This window comes from Conger conger, chromosome 1 (assembly GCF_963514075.1).
Source record: "Conger conger chromosome 1, fConCon1.1, whole genome shotgun sequence".
Classification (NCBI taxonomy): domain Eukaryota; kingdom Metazoa; phylum Chordata; class Actinopteri; order Anguilliformes; family Congridae; genus Conger; species Conger conger.
In genome coordinates, this window is record NC_083760.1 from 48,197,201 (window position 1) to 48,212,115 (window position 14,915).

Here is a 14,915-nt window from a genome sequence, read left to right on the forward strand (position 1 = left end):
TGTCGTGCCGAATAAAAGGTGTATCCTGGGGCTGATCCATGCATCAGTCAGTCCCAGGTCTTTAAGTACCCTGTCTATACGTTTTTCAATAGGAGTCCTTCTTCTTTTCCTATTGGTTGTATCCAGTAAAGGGTTGAGAAGCATATTAAAGTCTCCCGCACAGATAAGGGTCCCACACGTCTCTGAAGCAATCAAATCAAAGATAATATCACTACCTGGGGGGGCATAAACATTAAATAATGTAACCTCTTTTTGGTCTATTTTCCCCTTTATCAAAACAAATCTACCCTGTCTATCACTTATTTCAGATATGTATTCAAAACGAATCGAATTGGAAATCAATACAGCAACCCCCCTTTTTTTACCGTTTTTATATGATGAGAAAAAAGTATTCCCAAACCCCAGTTTTTTTAGTTTTTTGTGTTCAGTACCAGAAAGATGAGTTTCCTGCCAAAATGCTATGTTTACCCTCTCCTTTTTTATTTTGGCTATCATTTTACTTCTTTTGATCGGATTATTTAGCCCATTTACAATGAAAGTGTATTATAATGTTGGTAATGCATTAGTATTATGTTTGAAACCTTGCACTTGTGCCATCCCAGACCTCAAAAAATAACAATATAACACACAAAAAAGAGAACTTAAATAACTATAATACAGAACATTAAACTGAGCTTCCAACTGAAAAGGCGCCATGTGGGGCCCCTCGGTTGCAAAAAACAAAACAAAAAATAAAATAAAATCTTGTGGCTCTGTCTAGTGTCTATGAACTTGTAGACAAAAAAAGTCTTGTGACTGTCTATGAACTATAGGTATCAGCCTACCTTATAATCCGACAATAAGAGGAGTAAATCGCTCACTCATCCTCTGCTGTAGATTCCACCCCTATCCTACGATACTCCTTCAATCTCTCCCGAACTTGCCGTTGGAACCGGGTCTTCTCCCCGCCGTTCCGGGGCTCGGTCGTCTCCCACGGTAGAAGTCGGGCCAGCGTTTCCTCTGTTATGCCCTTTCTCTCGGTCCCACGAATGGCTTTGCCCAAGGTGAATCCCCTTTTCCGAAGATCCTCCGCTGCTTGCGTCGCGCTGTTATACAGAACAGTGCCGCATTCTGGTCAGCGGAGTCTGGAAGCGTATTCCCCTCTCCTTCAGCGTCTTCTTAATGGGTATATATACCTGCCTCTTGTTTTGCACGTCCGCTGCATAATCATGGTCAAAATACACTCGCTTGGTTTGGAAACTGAGTTGCTCCTTCCAGGCAGTATGGAGGATCTTCTCTTTGACTGAGAAATGGAGGAACCTGACCACCATAGCGTGGTGGTAGGGCTTTTGCGGGTGGTTTTGGTGCGAAGGCGCGGTATGCGCGTTCTATCCCCAACGAACCCAGCTGCGGAGGTGCCCTCGGTGTCCTCCGGGACGCCATAGATCCTGATACTGTTGCGCCTAAAGCGCCCTTCTAGGTCAGACACTTTATCTTGTAGCACCCGTTGATCACTGAGCAGCTGGGTGAGGGTGTCTTTGACTCCAATATCCCACTGTTCCATGTCAGCTATAGCTTCCTCCATCTTCCCCACGCGCTCCACTGCTCCTGCTATCTGGCCTACCGCGTCTTGAATCCTCAGGTTTATTCCCGTCGTGAGTCCCGTCCATTTGTTTTTTAATGTCTTCTCGAATGTCGTCTCTGAAGTCAGAGAAATTGCTTTTCAGTTCGGCCTGAAGCGTTGCCATCCCCATACTCCCAGCTTCGCTCACCACTCTTCAAATTGAGTCCAACATTTCGCTCTCTCTGGGACCTCCATCTTGTCCTGTCGCCATTGGGACTTCGCTATCTGCCCCTTCTCTGCCCTTTTCTCGTTCGTTAGGCTTTCGTAACCCACCACCTCTTTTCTTTCCTTTATCCCCATCCATCATTACGTCGAAGTATATCAACTTGAATGAATACAAATTCTTGAATTAGGGAAAATTTAAGGCTGATACCGGAGCTCTGTAAACTAAGCTGCCATGTTTTGCATGCATTTTTTATGAGAAAACAGGGAACCTTCAGCTCGCTCACCCCTCGTGCTTTCTGCCCCTCAATTTTGGTTACATGACTCCGGGCATGGAAGAGGTTTGGATCCCAAAGCTCTCCGTGGGACATGTTCTCTTCCTCAGATTCCTCAGCCAGGGGAAAATGTTGTGCCTCACCCAGGCCATCAATCCCCCTTTCTGAACTGGGTCAATTGGTCTCCAAATGTCTTCCAGCCGGGCCCCCATCTTCTTCCACAGGCGCTGGTTTGGGGGCTTACGGCACCTGGAGTTTGTTCTTCTTGGCTTTCCCCATTCTGGGTGGCCTTTACCAGGTTTGTTGCAAATTCTTCCTCAACCTGGAAAAGAAAGGACAGTCTCGACCCAACAGAAGAAGCATAGGCTACTTGGGGACCACTCCCGCCTTCATACAACAATGCCCCTGATGGTATCTACTATTTTGTTGCACATGGGGGGTATTCTTTTGTATCTTCATGAATGCAGGACACTGCTACTGTGGATTCAGCTGTCTCATGCTGTAATTTGACCCAGTCTGGTTGTACCAGGATCACCATGCCACCAGAATCTAGGAGGGCTTGCGTGTCTTGTCCCTCCACCTTTTTCATTTCTTCAAACAGCAAGGCATTCTGTTTTATCTGTTCCCAATTCAGTTTTTGCTGATACTGTTGAATTAGGGCTTCCATCTTGTTTTTTTCAGACCTGGCCAGGTGCTACAGACCAAGCTCTGCAATCAGAGTGCAAACTCAGGACAGTATAGTCAGGAAGCAGGCAGATGGTCAAAACACAAATCGGGTACTCATACAGGCCAACTCGTACACATGAAATCTAGTTTTACTGCAAGTAGCAAAGGAACTCTAGCAAGCACGCCGCTAGGCTGAGGCAACTCCTAACTCCCACACCTCCCATAGTCGCAAAGTCTTTTTATTTATGGGTGATGAGCCGTAATTTTGAACTGGTGTGTGCTATCAGCTGTCGTTAATCTGGGAAGAGTGTAACCAGCCATGTGGATTGTAGCGGCCTGTTCCGCTCCACTCGTTCTGCCATACCTAGTAAATCTTTATGAAAGCGAAAGCCAAAATTGGAGAAAGGAAGGAACAGCCCATGATCGAAAGCATGCCACCTCATCTGTGAAATATGGAGGAGGTAGTGTCATGGCTTTGGCGTGTATGGCTGCTTCTGGAACAGGCTCACTAATCTTTATTGATAGTAATAGAGGATGGCAGCTGCAGAATGAATTGTACCAACAGATTTTGTCTGGCTTTGTACAAATACATTCCTCTTCAGCAGTGCTTCATCCTGCAGAGAGACGATGACGAACACATTGCCTACACAACCATTTATCAATAGCAAAAAGTGGAAAATATTGGACTGGCCAAGTCAGTCACCTGATTTAAATCCAATTGAGCATGCATGGCACTTGCTGAAGAGGAGACTGGAGACCAAAACAATTAACTGAAAGCAGCTGCAGTGAAGCCTGAGAAAGGTATTTCCAAAGAAGTGATCAAATGCTGGATGTCAATGGGTCATATACTTGATGCAGTTATTGCATTTAAGCGGTATCACTTTACAATAAGGTTCCATGAATTGGCATGAACTAATGTATTGACTAAATAGTAATGAGAAGTTAATCTGTACTATTCTTAATGTATTTGTACATACATATCCACAACTACATTAGATATTGCCAATTCATATTGGAAATAAAAGTGTAATATATTTGTTAATGGTTATAAATAAATATAATAAAAGCTGGTTGTTTGTACTTTGATCTCAAATTCAAATGCATTAACTCATTAACTGCCCTGGTTGACAAAAGTCACCAAGTTCATTAACTGCCCTGGGTGACAAAACACCTGTTTGACATGTTCAGAGGCTATTATAATCTTTTTTTGAAAGTTAAAATATCACCCAAGGCAGTTAATGAGTTAAATACATAGCAAAAATAAACTAATTTCACTCTACTGTTATCATACTTTTGGAGGGCACTGTGAATCAGAGGGATCAGAGCAAGTCCCTGGTGAGCAGCAGTGACTCAAAGCAAGCAGGAGACCCCAAGATCACTCCTCCCACCCAGCAGAACATGGCCTCTATCGTCAGCGAGATCTCCCAGGCCAGGCTCCTGAAACTGAGGCAGAAGAAGAGCGGTATGACCATGAGCCTGGGAGGGCAGAGTAATGGTAAGAATGCTACCAACTGCATACCACCCCTAGTGTTTCCCTTATGATCGCTGTCCCCCGGCTGACAGTGACTACTGGCACTGGCGAAAAACCCTCAGGAAGCTTTATTATTGTTGGTTATTGTTTTGCAATGCCAAATACTAATGAAAAAATTCCACCATAATTCCACCATGTATCTCCTCTCACATTTTGCAAAACACACACTGCACTGAGTTGTTGAACAAAGAATATGAATATGGCTTACTTGGTCAGGTCCCATAATGGCAGACTTATTCCTGCAGGTTGAATGACACTCACCTTAGTGTGTGCTTAAACAAAATGAGTGGCAATAAACCATTAATGGCATAGGATCGTGAAAAACAAAATTGAATTAGCTTAGCTGGTTATATTATGCTTTGAATTAATTTTTTAAAATCTAGCATAAAAACTGTAAGGCACTTTTGGGGACCTCTTATAAATCTTGAATAAATATTTTATTTTTCATCTCCCACCTTATATTAAGGTAAGAACTGTACATTTATTTTCTGGAATTTTGCCTTTTATTATCTCTCCCTCATCTCTCCCTTTTCATTCAACATAGTTTTAAAACATTGTTTCAACATTTCATTTCAGAACCAGCATCTAAATTTATTTATTTATTTTTAAACCTTGAGTTCCAACTTAGGGCGGCACAGATGGTGCAGTGGGTAGCACTGCTGCCTCACAGCAAGGAGGTCCTGGGTTCGAATCCCAGTCGGCCGGGGCCTCTCTGTGTGGAGTTTGCATGTTCTCCCCGTGTGTGCGTGGGTTTCCTCCAGGTACTCCGGTTTCCTCCCACAGTCCAAAGACATGCAGGTTAGGCTGATTGGAGAGTCTAAATTTCCCATAGGTATGAGTGTGTGAGTGAATGGCGTGTGTGCCCTGCGATGGACTGCCGACCTGTCCAGGGTGTGTTCATACCTTTCGCCGAATGTATGCTGGGATAGGCTCCAGCCCCCCTGCCACCCTGTTCAGGATAAGTGGTTTAAGATAATGGATGGATGGATGTGTTTCAACTTTACCCTCTTACCTTCAGGACACTACATATGAAAATGAAAGCGCACTAACCATAACTCATTTTTGACAGCTGATAGTTTTCTTCCTATTGGTCTCATTTGGAACATATCTTTTGGGCAGTGTCAGATATTAGTGGGGTTTCCATCCAACCGTTTTTATTTTAAATTAGAATTTGCACATAAGAAAACAAGTCAAAATGCCTGAAATTAATGAAATGAGTTTTTGCGCATGGCGGTGAAGGAAAAGTATCAATAAGATGCAAAAAATGGAAATTGATGGAAACATTTTTCAAATAAATGATGACATGACAGGGAACTAAGTCCCGTGATGCAAATCCAGAAAGCCCAGAGCAGCTGGCCCAGAGACCCTCCCCCAGACCTCTGGCTGGCCCCAACTGGTAGCCTTTTGTTTATATAATCTTGTTGCGCCCTCTTCAGAAAACATTAGCTCATGGAAATACACACTGATTCACATTTTATATTTGTGAACCATTTGGATGGAAACAAAGCTATTAAGACAAATTTGCGGAGAGAAATTAAGGGTTAAAGAGGTTATAGTCTGAATCTCCTTCATCAGTCTTACCATTAAGCCAAGTCTCTAAATCAAGATCCTTTTATAAAACCTATAGCCCCAAGTTTGTCACATTAAAACATCATAAAACACAATTGGGGAATAATTGAAAGTGATTATGCATGAGGGGGCATTCTATTGTAAGTGTAAGTGTGGGCACATGTTTTGACACTAGGGATTTTGCTGCAGTTAAGGTATATTGGCGAGTTCAAGTAGTCAAATAAATTTTAAAACATTTTTTTTAAAATTTGGTAACATTTTGGGACTTGGGGCTGTGAAATACTTTACATTGTATTTGCTCGTTATAAGATGTGTGCTGAAATTAGCTCAATGTCATCCTCCCCCTCCTTCTCCACGTCCCTCTTGCAGCAGCAGGTCTGAAAGATTGCAGAAAATAACTACATTACATTAGCAATCTAGTTTACTAATCCATTGATTGAACTTTACTTACAAATATCCCACCCCTATCAACATGTCAAACATATCACACAATTTCCAATATCAAATGCCACATTTAGTATTTAAAGGCAGGTCTACTCCTTATTTCTAAGTACTGAATAGTAATATTAAAGTAAAAATATTTTGCGAATGTATTTAGATGCACACCAATATAAAATTGTCCTTTTTGAACATGCCCTCTGCTAGGGATTCAAAGCTGTTTTCACTGTGATTTCCTCCAAGGCCTTCTCTTTAGATTTAGGGATTGCAAAAATCTTTTGTTGTAAAACAACCTTTTCAAGCATACATTTTCAAGAACTTTTTAGCCGATGCGTAATATTGTCACTATGTGCACTGAAAAAGTTATGGTTTGGTTACACAGGAGAAAACAAATGTGTGTCCTTTTACACATGCCTAATAACCTATATAACATTACAAACATAATTTCATTGACTAAAAGAATTATCAGTTTTCTGTATAATGGCTTACCAGCACCTAGCTGTATACTAGGCAGAAGTTATACTGTAGGTGCTTTTGCACACCGGGTCCCAATGGCTATACTGAGGAACTGCTTGGCTCATACTGGTCAGAGGACCTTGTGGGTGAGCTCCTCCTGTTACATAGACCCACTGGGGATAATAATGTTTGCCAAGTAAACAACATTCTATTGATGTTTCTCTGAGTTTTGGGACTAAAAGCTGGATTTTGGTTGCTGAATCCTTGCTGTGATAAGGATAACAACTTTACTATGATTTACAATGCAGTCTGTAAGTATTTGGACAGTGGTATAATTTCTGTTCTTTTGGCTCAGTACTTCAGCACATCAGATTTTAAATGTAACGGTGAATATGAGGTTAAAGTGCAGACCAAAAGTAATTGGACAGTTGGCTTCTCAGCTGCTTCTGATTAGTCAGGTGGTTATGGGGCGGCTTGTAGCGTAGTGGTTAAGATACATGACTGGGAGCCACAACGTCAGTGGTTCGAATTCCGGTCGAGCCACAATAAAAAAAAAAAGATCCGCACAGCTGTTGGGCCCTTGAGCAAGGCCCTTAACCCCACATTGCTCCCCGGGTGCTGCACTGTGGCTGCCCACTGCTCCTAAGTAACTAGGATGGGTGAAATGCAGAGGACAAATTAACCCATGGGTTTCAATAAAGTGTATCTTATCTTATCTTATCTTAGGTGTACTCAGTGATTTCCCTCATGCAGGTATAAGAAAGCTTTCGGTATCTAGTCTTCATGCTAGGCTTTTTTATTGCCTATGGAATCTGTTATTGGCGTTCGTCAACATAGGATGTATATTGTGTGACCATATTGATTGAAAATGTCACCATAAAAAACAGAATGAATCCAAATAAACTCACTCCCACCGACTTAAGGGGTTAAACATTTTAAACACATTTTAAACACATTACCATCTGCAGTGTGGCAAATCAGACTGCTTTTAAAATAAAGAAGTAAAGCACAGACTTCTTTACACAGAACACAAATACATGATCTGCGGGAATGACAACTACACTACTGCATTGCATTAAAACAGGCCAAACAAAGCAATTCTGATTTGCTCAAAGTAGTGGCTATTCAAGTTATGACATGATCTATTGTTGGTGCGAGACAGGTACATTACATTACATTACATTACATTGCATGGCATTTAGCAGACGCTCTTATCCAGAGCGACGTACTACGAAGTGCAGATCAAACACAAGTACAAGTGCGAAGAGGACCTGAGAGGACAGTACAGTTCTGAGTCCTAGTGTAAACATACAGATAATCAGAACCCTTGAAGAATACAATCAACTTCCAAACTAGCATACCACAGTTGGCAGCTAGAATACCCTGAGTACAACAATACAATAGCTAATACAAAAAAAACAATATCTATACTAGTAACAATATCTATACAATCTATACATAAGTGCCATTACAGTCTAAGGCTAATCATGGTGGTGAGTTAGGGAGGGAAAGGTGTAGCCTGAAGAGATGAGTCTTCAGTCTGCGCTTGAAGGAGGTCAGAGACTCTGCCGTTCTGACATCCACCGGGAGGTCATTCCACCACCGTGGGACCAGGACAGACAGCAGTCATGAGCGTGAAGTACGGAGGGGTCTTGTTGGTGTATAGGTCTTGATAAGTGATTGAATATATACAGGGGCTGATCCCTTAACTGCCTGGTATGCGAGCACCAAAGTTTTAAATTTGATGCGAGCCATAACAGGCAGCCAGTGGAGGTTGCTGAGCAGGGGGGTGACATGTGAATGTCTCGGAACATTGAATACCAGACGGGCTGCAGCATTCTGGATGAGTTGTAGGGGTCTGATGGCAGATGCTGGAAGGCCAGCCAGCAGAGAATTGCAATAGTCCAGGCGGGACAGGACCATTGCTTGAACAAGGAGCTGAGTGGAGTAGGTGGTGAGAAAGGGTCGGATTCTCCGGATGTTGTACAGGAAGAACCTGCATGCCCGGGTCACCGTAGCGATGCTCTCGGAGAAGGACGGCCTGTTGTCCATCACCACTCCAAGGTTTCCCCGAGTGAGATGGAAAAATCGGAGAAGGGAGAGGTTAGAGCAGGGATGAAGATTACCTCCGTCTTACCTGGGTTGAGCTTTAGATGGTGGTTGCCCATCCAGCTCTGGATGTCTCTCAGGCAGGCGGAGATACCGGTAGAGACCTGTGTGTCTGATGGGGGGAAGGAGAGAAAGAGTTGGGTGTCATCGGCATAACAATGATATGAGATGCCATGAGCAGAGATAACGGGGCCATGGGATCTTGTGTAAATGGAGAAGAGGAGGGCTCCGAGGACTGAGCCCTGGGGGACTCCTGTAACCAGGGGGCGAGGGGTTGACACTCTTCCAGCCCAGGACACCTGGGAGGACCGGCCAGAGAGATAAGATTTAATCCACTCTAAGGCTGTGCCACAGATCCCTGTAGATGCCTGGGAGGCTAAGAGGATGGAGTGGTTGACTGTGTTGAACGCCGCAGAGAGGTCAAGAAGGATCAGGACAGAGGAGAGGGAGGTTGCTCGTGCAGCCTGAAGGGACTCATTGACGGAGAGGAGTGCGGTCTCCATCGAGTGGCCAGGTCTGAAGCCGGACTGATGGGGGTCTAGCAGGTTATTCTGTGAGAGGAAGGAAGAGAGTTGGTTGGAGGCAGCTCGTTCAATGGATTTGGATAGAAAAGAAAGGAGAGATACCGGACGGTAGTTTTGAATGCAGGAGGGGTCTAGAGTGGGTTTCTTTAGGAGTGGGGTGATGTAGGCCCTCTTGAATGATGATGGAAAGCAGCCAGAGGACAGAGAGGAGTTAAGAAGGGAGGTGACAAACGGAAGGATGTCAGGCGTGATTGCCTGAAGGAGGTTTGAGGGGATGGGGTCCAGGGCACAAGTAGTAGGGCAGTGGGAGAGCAGGAGGTGAGACACATCAGCATCTGTAAGGGGAGAGAAAGAGGAGAAACAGGGGGCAGGCACAGAAAGGGAGGCAGGCACAGAGGTGGTGGTGGTCGCGAAGGTGCTGCGGATATCTGCAACCTTCTCGTCAAAAAATACTGCAAAGTCATCAGCAGTGAGGGAGGACTGGGGAGGTGTGCTGAGGAGAGAGGAGAAAATGGACAACAGTTGACGGGGGTTAGAAGTGGAATTCAGGATTTTTGTTTGGAAGTAATTTCTTTTGGCAATAGTGATAGCGGAGGAGAATTCCGCCAGGAGAGACTGGTAGGAAGACAGGTCCGATGGGTCTTTTGATTTCCTCCACTTCCTCTCAGCTGCACGTAGGCTGGGCCTGGAGGGACGTAGAAGGTCAGAAACCCACGGGCTGGGAGGGGAAGATCGAGCAGGCCGGGAGACATGAGGACAGAGAGAGTCAAGGGCTGAGGAGAGAGAGGAAAGCAGGGCGGAAGATGCAGAGTCAGTGGGTAGTTCAGTGAAGGATTCAAGAGGAGGGAGAGAGGCGGTGACTCTGGGGGCAAGGGAGGAGGGTGATGGAGAGCGGAGGTTACATCGGACAGAAACAGTGGGGGTGAGAGAAGGGGGGGGAGGCAGGGAGCTAGGGGCATGGAGAAGGAATTGAAGTGGTGATCGGACATGTGTAAAGGGGTAACAGTGGGGTTAGAAGAGGAGCAGTTCCTCAGAAAGATCAGGTCGAGAAGGTTTCCAGCCTTGTGAGTTGGGGGAGAGTGCTGCAGAGAGAGGTCAAAGGAGTGAAGTAGTGGTAAGAAGGCAGCAGACTTGGAGGCTTCCAGGTGGATGTTGAAATCTCCCAGGAGGATAAGTGGGGTGCCATCCTTGGGGAACGAGCTGAGTAGAGTGTCAAGCTCATCAAGGAAACTTCCCAGGACACCTGGAGGGCGATAAACGATGACAATATAAAGTTTAACAGGGTGAGTAATTGAGACAGCGTGGCATTCAAAGGTAGATAGGGATAGGTCAGTGAGGGAAAATGCAGAGAATTTCCAGGAAGGGGAGATCAGCAAGCCAGTGTGAGAAGGAGAAGGAGGATGAGATGGCAGCAGGGGTGGCGGTGTTCTCTGGTGTAATCCAGGTCTCGGTGAGGGCAAGGAACTGTAGGGACAGGAGGGAGGCATAACCAGTAATGAAGTCAGCCTTCCGTGTGGCAGATTGGCGGTTCCATAGCCCCCCTGCAACTGTGAAGTTGTCACAGGGGGTCAGTGAGGGGTAGCAGAGGTTGGTGGGGTTCTGTCGCCGTGGAGGGCCACGTTGCTCAAAGCGCGTTCTGAAGGGGAGAGAGCAGACTGTAATGGGGTACTGACACACCATACCATTCCAAATGGGAGGGAGCGACGCTGGCGTCGCTCTGAGCATGCCTATATAAACTACTAATTGCTAGGTTTGAGTATTTATGTAACTGCTGATCTCATGGGATTTTCACGCCTGACAGTCTCTAGAGTTTACTCAGAATGCTGCAAAAAACTGAAAACATCCTGTGAGTGGCAATTCTGCGGATGGAAATGCCTTGTAGAGAGGTCAATGGAGAATGGCCAGACTGGTTTGAGCTGACAGAAAGGCTTACGGTTACTCCGATAACCACTCTGTATTGTACACTCTGTACAATTACTCTCTAATTGTGGTAAGCAGAAAAGCATCTCAGATTGCAGACCATGTCGGGTTCCACTTCTGTCAGCCAAGAACAGAAAGCTGAGGCTGCAGTGGGCACAGGCTTACCCAAAGTTCAAGACTGGAAAAATGTAGCCTGGTGTCTGATGAATCCATGGACCCAACAGTCCAGGCTGGTGGCGGTGGTGTAATGGTGTAATGTTTTCTTGCCATACTTTTAGCTTGTTAATACCAATCAATCATTGTTTGAATGGCACATCCTATTTGAGGATTGTTGCTGACCATGTGCATCCCTTAGCCACAATGTACCTATCTTCTAATGGCTACTTCCAGCATAATAATGCGCAATGTCACAACGCAGAAGTCATCTCAAACTGGTTTCATGAACGTGACAATGAGCTCAATGTTCTTCAGTGGCTTTCCCAGTCACCAGATGTGAATCCAATAGAACACCTTTGGAATGTGGTAGAATGGGAGATTTGCAGCATGTGCAGCTGACAAATCTACAGAAATTGTGAGATGCAATCATGTCAACATCTCAAAGGAATGTTTTCAACATCTTGTGGAATCCATTGAGATCAAAGGCAGGCCCTACCCAGTATTCGTAGTGTTCCTAATAAAGTGCTCAAAGTGTGTGTACACAATTGGAGTACTTTATAGAAAATGCCTTTCGAAGTAATCGTGCACAATTTAAGCTCTGTGGATGTCCGTGAGTAACCCTTGCATTATATTTGGAAACTGACATTGTTGAGTTTTTCAAATGTACATTTTTGGCTTTGAGGCCATAAAAGCTAGGGATCCATTGAGGTTTGTTATATCAAGGTGAGCTACAGCAGGTATCTCTAGAACTTGTCAAATCTCAGCGAAACTATCTAGATGGTGGAGGTTTTGGCCTACTTAATGGCTTGAGCAGTGTTTTCACTGAATAATTCATGATATTAATTAGTTGTATGGGACAAATAATGGTCCAAAGTACTTTTGTAAATGAATCTAATTTTTTTTTTTAAATGTACCAGTTCGTTTTCAAGGCAGTTGTGCCCGTGGGCCCTTACTATATGACATTTTTCTTCTTGTAGTTGTGAAAATAAAAAGAATTCATAGCCACTATGAAGCGTGTTAGCTTGCAGAGAGTGCACATTTGTTGCCATGTCTCAAACAAGTTCCAGTGAGCAGCAGTAATAATAACAATCACTAATTATAATAATAATATTTCATTATTAAGAATAATTCAATTAACAAACATAATTGAGTCATAATTAAAAACTGAAATATATAGATTGTTAGGTGTTTATTATATTTTTCAAACTATACAGGCAGGACAACAGAACTCCCCTGCTGAGTTCCATCTGGCCAAAGCAATTGCTTGGGATCTATTTGGACCAGGGAAAGTATGGGCGCATTGTGTGTTTTGTACCTCAAGGGGGCAGCATGCATATATGCAATTCCTATTCCATCAGCATAAAATGACATTTCTAACCAGACTATTGTATCTATAAATGTGTGCTTATAAAACTGTATGTCTAATAGAAGAATAAGAATAATAATCAACTGCCCCCTATATAGACGCTCCTTAGCATCCATACCTAATGTGTCTTGAAGCCACCAGTTTTATCTTAATCTGAGGTTACACATGCTTGTGCTAAAATGTGATAAGTTATGATAAGCGGGATGGAAATTGGCAGTGAACAGCTTTGGGCTCATCTGACCCCAAGGGAGTGTGTTTGTAGTCAGGATGAAACACTGTGCCTTGGGCCAGTCCGGTGGTACGAGACTGATGCTCCCTTGGGGTGAGCAGTCCCGGGCAGATGGCTGAGGTTTTTCACTTGCAACAGTATGCAACTTGCATTGTACGTCCACTGTCACCATATTCCCAAATGAACCCTATCCCACAACACATAAGTGACCTATATAATGGTGGTGTGAATCAGAAACACATTCACTGTAATTTAGTATTGATTTGTAATCTAGTAACAGGAAATCTTGAACAAACAACAGATCTCCTTACAGTAGCAGCAGTAACACTGTTATTTGTGGCGGTCAGGTCTTGCCTTTGCTATGCTGTTCAGTGTTCATTTAATAATGGCATGATGTAATGTCTGGGAGCTTATGTAACATTCCTCTGTCAAGCCACAAGATGGCACTTGCACTCCAGGGTAGACTGTGACCGCTGCAGAGTAAAGGCATTACGTCATCCTCCATTTCCCTCCATACTTCAGGCATTGTTGAAATTGGACCTTTAAAGGGGACAGTAGATTCTCAGCAAGTACTGTTTTAGAAATAGCTTTTTTTCCTTTTCTTTTTTCATCTTTCTTTACACAAAGTCATTGAGCAGTTTCTTTTATACAGTGTGAGAAAAGGAAAAATCACTGCTCATATCATAGTGCTTATCAGTATGCAGGATAGGGCACCCAGATGGCTGATGGGGAAAATACTAATTTCCCTAGGTGATGAGGTACATCCAGGCCCCCCGCTCTCCCATCAAACATCCTGCCCCTCTGCGTTTATTCGGTAATTAATTAGCATTGCCCACTGTGGAGATTTAGCAAAAATCTGTGTTGTTCAAGTTTTTTTATCAGGGCAGGTATTGAATGGACTATGATGGCAATTGTAAAATGTCTGGTACATAAAAGGGGTTTTGAATATGCTTCAATAACACAACATAATAGTGTGTAAACACTGTATTATATTTGTCTGATTCTGATTTGATCTGATAGCAGAATCAAGCTGTATGTCTCTGAAGGTACTAAAGCAAGGCCCATTTGTATTTACTGTATGAATTTGGAGCCACTCATCCACAGAATATGCATACAGTAAGAGGGGATGAACATCCATCTAGTATAAAGTGTAAAACAATTGTAACAATTGTAAATCTGATCGGGGATCCGTTGTAAGAGACGGTCCCTTGAATAAATGGCTCATAACCCTATAAGTCGCACCAGGTTTATTTGCATTCATTCATTTTTTCACTATGACATTTTCAGTCGCCGGATATGCCATTTGAAAGCGTTCAGTCAGAGTTCTAACTATTTTACAATGGCTCAGCAAAACTAATCCATGATAGTTTTTAATTCCAAAAAAGTTTTAACTTGGAGAAACAGTGATAGAATGTCTATCCTTTTCACTGTTGCATGCTTGTACAAAAATACTTGTACATAGGAATGCTATTATCTGAGTTTTGTATCGGCTTTCTGGAACACTTCTTCCAGGATCATTTCATATATAATGTATATTATTTTACGCCTTATAAGACCAATAATATCTATCATTCCTTTACCATCTGTCCTTTTGCAGTCTCAAAATTGCCTTTTTGGAAACCTGCCTGGAAATAGTAATGAAGAATTACCATTTTTGGTGATGTCAAAGGGGATTTGTCCAGCACTGTGGCTGTGACAGTGTGTTTCTAACCCCACCATATTACATGATCAGTAATATTTTGAGTAATTTTGACTCTTGGGCAACAAATCTCCAAGGGTTACCTTTCAGAAGAGACCAGGGTTATGCCTGTAGTCAAAAGGTTCAACAGTAATAACTATTTTATTTTGGGTATGTCATTTTCAAGATTGCGTAAAGAAAAGGGGCAATATTAAAGGGTTAATCCTAATCCT

At 43.4% G+C, this 14,915-nt stretch overlaps 1 protein-coding gene across 1 annotated transcript in view; it reads left to right on the forward strand.

Moving 5' to 3' along the window:
- LOC133127212 (doublecortin domain-containing protein 2-like) overlaps positions 1 to 14,915 on the forward strand; it is a 66,264-nt gene that overhangs the window by 21,050 nt on the left and 30,299 nt on the right. Inside the window, exon 7 of the mRNA XM_061239962.1 lies at positions 4,006 to 4,201. Coding sequence (XP_061095946.1) covers positions 4,006 to 4,201 — 196 coding nt within the window. The remainder of the gene's footprint in view (positions 1 to 4,005; positions 4,202 to 14,915) is intronic.